This window comes from Chenopodium quinoa, unplaced genomic scaffold, assembly GCF_001683475.1.
Source record: "Chenopodium quinoa cultivar QQ74 unplaced genomic scaffold, ASM168347v1, whole genome shotgun sequence".
NCBI classification, from domain to species: domain Eukaryota; kingdom Viridiplantae; phylum Streptophyta; class Magnoliopsida; order Caryophyllales; family Amaranthaceae; genus Chenopodium; species Chenopodium quinoa.
Window position 1 is genome coordinate 3,966,252 of NW_018743955.1, and position 6,774 is coordinate 3,973,025.

At 32.6% G+C, this 6,774-nt stretch overlaps 1 protein-coding gene across 1 annotated transcript; it reads left to right on the plus strand.

The window, feature by feature from the left end:
- Positions 1-3,905: 3,905 nt before the first annotated feature.
- On the plus strand, positions 3,906-6,114 carry LOC110689459 (protein FAR-RED IMPAIRED RESPONSE 1-like). The gene is made up of 4 exons (XM_021866248.1): positions 3,906-4,804; positions 5,211-5,244; positions 5,346-5,555; positions 5,749-6,114. The coding sequence occupies exons 1-4, from the start codon at positions 3,906-3,908 to the stop codon at positions 6,112-6,114; spliced, it is 1,509 nt and encodes a 502-aa protein (XP_021721940.1).
- Positions 6,115-6,774: the final 660 nt, after the last annotated feature.

Genomic DNA, 6,774 nt, shown 5'->3' on the forward strand with positions numbered 1-6,774 from the left:
TTTGTCATTAGTTGCATTAATTGTTGGTAGGTGGTATTATATTGACCTTGCAAATATAAGGCTTTGACTCATATTTCTTCCCAACCAAGCAACATTTTTACAAAAATTCATCAACAAAAAACTTGAGTGATCGATTGAGAAAGGAAAGATGCTGAGGAAAATCATCTACAGTCCGAACTAATGGTGCAATCGTTTAAATTCATCCTCAAAGTTATGATTTAAATTTGTATTTTTAAAAAGGTATTTTTGATTGCATGTAATATGAATAAAAAAAAACTATACTAAATGATTATTTGAATTATTTTGTAATCAATTATAATTAAAATGAAGGAAATTTTGTGAAAAACTACCTATTATAGTCTAGAATTTGCGAGAAACTACCTATTAAAAAAAAGTTGTAATTGACTACCTAATTTTCGAAAAATGTTGTCATTTACTACCTTACGCCGGATTATGAAGGACTTTGACCAAAGTTCTCTGGTGTTGACTTGGTCACGTGACCATCACGTGACACTTAATGACCCTTTTCTTTCACCAAGTGTCACGTGACCAAGTCAACGCCGGAGAATTTTGGTCAAACTCCTTCATAATCCGGCGTAAAGGTAGTAAATTACAGCATTTTTAAAAAATTAGGTAGTCAATTACAACATTTTTTTAATAGGTAGTTTCTCGCAAATTCTGGATTATAATAGGTAGTTTTTCACAAAATTTCCTAAAATGAACAATATTGAGAAATTGAGATCGATGAAGTTTGTTATATGTGATACAATGGTCATTTATTTTATTGTGGGAAAATGAAGCTAAATTAGATAGAAAATAGATGTGAATGACTTGATTCTCATTGATGCCTTCAACACCAATATATAAAATACAAGGTAACCCTAATATGATGGGATTAGAAAATTAGGAAAATAAGGAAAAATTATCAAAAAGATATTAACTAGCCTTAAAATATTCTAACAAAATATTTCCTCATATATCCCCTCCAATAGAAAACAATTCCGACTAAATTTATTTAAATGGGATTAAAAATAATCACAAAAATGGTATATGTAATAGCCCAGATGAAATAATTTCCAGTTAAATTAATAGTTTGTTGAATTTTAACATTAATTATTGTTAATAATTTGTACACATATATGATTGATTTGGTGTTACATAAATTCTTAAACGAACCTAGTTCACACTAATTTATTGTGGACCACTAATATAAGAGAAACTATAGTTGTTTTATTAATAATAAAAAAAAGGTCACTATATTAAAAATAAGGTCACTATATTGAAATAAAAGTCATTTTGGAAATATATAGGATATAAGAGATTAATTTTTTTAATGAAATATTTTATATATTGGTCAACATAAATAATAAAGGTCACTATGTTAAAATTAGAGTCATAACGTCATATTCAAGTTCACAAAAATATTAAACGCTATACAAGTTTTGATAAAGGTTACTATGTTAAAAATAAGGTTACTATGTTAAAAATAAGGGTCACTATATTCTATATAATGTCAGTTGCGGGTGCATAAACCTCGGTTGCACAATAAAATTATTGTGGACCAGGTCCATATAAGAGTATTTCTTGGTGTTATTATAGCTAAGAATTGGTTAATTTGTTTAAGCAAAAGGGATTATATACTTTCAAATTATTAAATATATATTGCTTGATCTTTTATTGTATTCTGCTTTAATTTATATTACTTTGAACCTTGGTGTAATTTAAGTTCTGTTGGTTTGGTCCAATTTGGCAATTGCCAGCTAAATTTCAAAAATACAACCTGTTATATTTACCCCCTTTTATCTCCTCATTAATTTTTCTAAAGTAAAGTGATGAAAATTATAACTTCACATCTAATAATCAATCAAACATCATTATCTTCTTTCCAATTCTAAATTTTAGAAACGGGTGTTAAAATAAAAACAAATATGAGACAAATTTTTTTTTTTTAAAAAAAAGGTGGGGATCAAACTCTTGACCTCTGCGCTTGGTAGGGGGTTGAGATATGTGTAGTTTGGAAACCATTTGGGACAATCATCGACCGTGTTATAATGTTACAAAAAAATTATTTATGTACATTCCACTCGAAATACATACGACTATATTTTATGATTTTTTTTAAAACCACATAAGACTATATTTTTATTTTTGTATACCTGAAAAAAATAAAATTTAAAGGAAAAAATGCAAAATTCCTAAACTAATTTCATAAAAGCGAATTAAATTTTTTTTTAAAAAAACCAGTGGTAGGGGGTTGAGATATGTGTAGTTTGGAAACCATTTGGGACAATCATCGACCGTGTTATAATGTTACAAAAGAATTATTTATGCACATTCCACTCGAAATACATACGACTATATTTTATGATTTTTTTTTAAAACCACATAAGACTATATTTTTATTTTTGTATACCTGAAAAAAAATAAAATTTAAAGGAAAAAATGCAAAATTCCTAAACTAATTTCATAAAAGCGAATTAAATTTTTTTAAAAAAAAACCAGTGGGGGGGGATCGAACTCTTGACCTCTGCGCTTGATAGGGGGTTGAGATATGTGTAGTATGGGAACCATTTGGGACAGTCATCGACCGTGTTATAATGTTACAAAAAAAAATTATTTATATACATTTCACTTGAAATACATACGACTATATTTTATGATTTTTTCATAAAAGAATTACATAAAAACAGCAAAAAAAGCAAAATTCCAAAACTAATTTCATAAAAGTGAATAAAAAAAACATGTGGGGGGTATCATCTATAGTGCTGATTTCATGTTAAAAGTGAATAAAAATGCAAAATTCCAAAACTATATTTTTATTTTTGTATTTTTGATCAATTATAACTGATACCGTGAGTATTATCTATAGTGTTGTTTTCATGTTAGTTCATAATTATCAAAATTAACCTCAAATTAGCAAAAAAAAAATAAAAAAAAAAAAAGCAAATGTCTCATATGCGTGTCAAAAAATATCTCGATTTGCGTGCCCTTTGCTTTTTTGTGATAGTAACCGCTCGGTTAAGGTTTTAGGGGTCATTTTGACCTTTTATGGATCTAACTCGAAATTTTCAATAAATTAATGAAAATGTCTCGTTTTACGTGTTATCTAAATTAACCTCATTTATGGTTATTTTCTTTCAATTATAATTGATACTGTGAGTATCATCCATAGTGCTACTTTCATGTTAGTTCATAATTATCCAAATTAACCTCAAAGTAGGAAAAAAAAAAAACAAATTAGCACAAATGTCTCATATGAGTGTAAAAAAATGTCTCATAAGCGTGTCAAAAAATGTCTCTATTTTCAGGGTTTTGCATATATACAAATAGTTTGAATGTTTAATTGGTATGTTTGGTTAGCATTGACTTATTTTTTAAATATGGTCTAATACCTTTGAAACATTTCGAGCAGGTGTATGAATTGGTAGTAAGGAGTTGATTTAAAGATGGGTGATAGTATGGATGATGGAAGTGAATGTAGGGATGTTCATCACACTGTTATTGATCTTAACCGTGATGATGATGACCAACTTTATGATGAATATATGTCTCCCATCAACACAAACAACACATTAGAAGAAGGACGTGAATATGACGATGAGCATGACATTGTTAGTGAAGATGGGTTAGGGGACCGTAACGGTGATCAATTTATGTCTCCCATCAACACAATTGAGACATTACAGACAGTTGTTGGTAGTAACGACGTGAGTATGGTGAATTCTGTTGAACCTCCTAAGGTTGGAATGATTTTTAAGAGTTGGCAAGATGTCGAGTCATAGTATAAAGAATATGCCGAGCAGTAGGGATTTGGGGTGACTAGGGCACAAGGTGTGTATTAGAAAGGTGATGGGAGAGACCGTATTACAACTACATGGAGGTTTGAATGCTGGGGAAGACCAGACATGAGAGCAATAAGGGATGCCAAGAAGAGGGCAAAGGCTATGGATGTATCTGGTTCAGGTGGAGTAGTTGGGGGTCGTGTGTGTGTGGATGAGTTAAACAAATGTAAGCGAAAATCTAAAAAATGTGAGTGTCCAGCAAAGGTATATGCTAGTCTTAATCGTGATGGGGAGTGGGAGATAAAGAAGGTGCATTTGGGACATACGCACAACCCTACACCACGTAAGGCAAAGCTTGTTAAGGAGTATAGAATAAAGAGCATAACATCGAAGGTTAAGAGGAGGTTGATAGACTTTTTCGAAGAAGGTGTGCCCATTTCACAAATTCATGGCTGCTTTGCAACTGAAGTAAAAGGGCTAGATAACCTCCAATTTACTATAAAAGATTTGTCGCATGTCGTATACAAGGAAAGAAGGTTGAAAATGGTTGGGGGTGATGCAGCAGCATTGATGAGTTACTTTAGAAAAATGCAACAAGGGGCAACAACAATTTTTTTTCATTCTGAACGCTTAGACCCAGAGGGCCGGTTGAAAGATGTTATTTGGGTTGATGGGCGTAGTCGGGCCGCATATGAAGAATTTGGTGATGTTGTATGCTTCGATGCTACTTATTTGACAAATGAGTATGAGTTACCATTTGTTAATTTTGTTGGCGTAAACCACCATGGAAAAACTATACTATTGGGATGTGCACTGGTTTCCCATGAGAATTGTGATACATTTAGATGGATATTTGAAAAGTGGTTGTTATGCATGAACAACCAAGCTCCGGGTGCAATTCTGACTGACCAGGCTGCGGCCATAAGGAAGCCCTTAGAGGAGGTTATGCCTTTGACGCGACATAGATGGTGCATTTGGCACATTATGAGGAAAATTCCAGATAAATTAGGGAAATGTCAAAGGTTTGTATTTATATTCTGTTACTCTGTAGTTACCATTTGATTTGACTAGATATTAAAGTATTGGTAAAAGTTATCTTTTTTTTAGGATTATTGATTTGTATAAAAAATTTGTCGCCAATCATGGAATTATTTGTATAATTTCACCGGGAGGGTCTTGAGTACATAAGCTTATGTTGATTACATGAATGAATGTGGGCAATGGTCTTGATTGCGTCCAATTTTATGTTAAGATATGATCGATTTCCTATTATTTGAATAGTTGGCATAAGATAGGAAACTATAAATATTTGACTTAAATGATTGTATATGATTGAGCTTACATGAGCTATAATTTACCTCTTACTTGTTAGATAAATTATAAATTAGTTTGTGGAATAATTCATCTATGCTCTGTGAATATGTTCAGGTACAAAGATTTCAAGGGAGTTTTGAAGGCGACAGTATATGAAAGTTTGACTATTAGTGAGTTCGAGACAAGGTAGGCTTCGCTAATAACTGAATTTTAATTGGAAAAAAAAATGATTGGTTGTCTGGCCTATAGGAGAAGCGACATATGTGGGTTCCGCCATTCATGAGGGACTACTTTTGGGCTAGGATGAACACAACTCAGCGGGTTGAGAGTATAAACATTTTCTTTGACGGTTATGTGAATCGAAAAACCAAACTATTTGAATTTCCTCTAAAGTATGCGAAGGCCATGGATAAGCGTGTGAGAGACGAGACAGCTGCTGATGCAAATCGTGCAAAATATGTAAGGAGGATAGTAACTGGTTTCACTGTTGAGAAGTTTTTTTCAAACTAAGTACGCAGACAACAAGTTTCAAGAGGTGCAAACGGAATGTACTCGAATGATGTATTGTAACTATAAAGAGAATCAAATGTTGGATGAAAATACACTTGAGTATGCAGTTGAAGACCGTCTTTGAATTGTTCCTGAAGGACAGAGTGAAGAAGTCTTAACCAGTCGAAGAAGGTATATGACAGCAACATTTATCAAGGTGACCAAAGAGGTCGACTATCAATGCCATAAATTTGTAACAAATGGAATCATGTGCAACCATATGATGCAAATACTAGAGCACAATCGTGTGATTGATATACCAGACATATATGTTGTTAGTCGATGGCGCAAGGATATTTTTAGGAAACACACTCGAGTCGGGGTTTCATACCATGACCCAAATAAATCTGCCGCTGTAAAAAGGTACAATAAGTTGATGGCTGAGTTCGAAGAGTTATGTGACGAAGCAGCTATGGTGAATGATGATGCTATAGACATTGCCAGAAATGCTATGTCAGATCTGAATTGAAATTGAACAATGCAGGCTTAGGAAATCAGCAGAGAGTATTTCCATGTCATTTCCCGATGAATCTGGCTTAAGAAGGCAAAGCACAAATCAGACACAGGAGAATACAACTGATCTTGATATGGATAATGCAGATTTGTTTCCTCCTAGTGATGTGACAGTGGAAGATCCCATATTAAACAAAAACCTCGTGGTAGGCCAAAGGGGTCTAGAAATAAAACTCTCGCAGAGATGGGTTTCAAGAAACCAGGTAACAATAAGAAGAGTGCAGCAACTGAAAGCAGTGACAAAGTCAAAGAGGGTACAACAAAGAATAAAATCAAAGGGAAGGTGACTAATGAATTAGTGGTCAAAGGGAAGAAATATGGTAGTAAGGATCAATAATGTCAAGTGAAGAAAATTAACACTACCAAAGGGACTACCAAGTGTATGCTCAAAGGAAAGTCAACAGTCAAAGACAAGAATAACACTAACAAAGGGTTTGCCAAGTGTAAGCTGACAGGGAAGTCAACAGTCAAAGACAAGGATAAAAGAGTCAAGGTAATAACAATAAACAATTTATAATTATAGTTTAAAATTATTAATAAATTAATCCATATATTTATGTTACCGTTAACATTGATTTTTGAATTGTAGGTGCATAAGGTTAAATTGCTTGAGTAT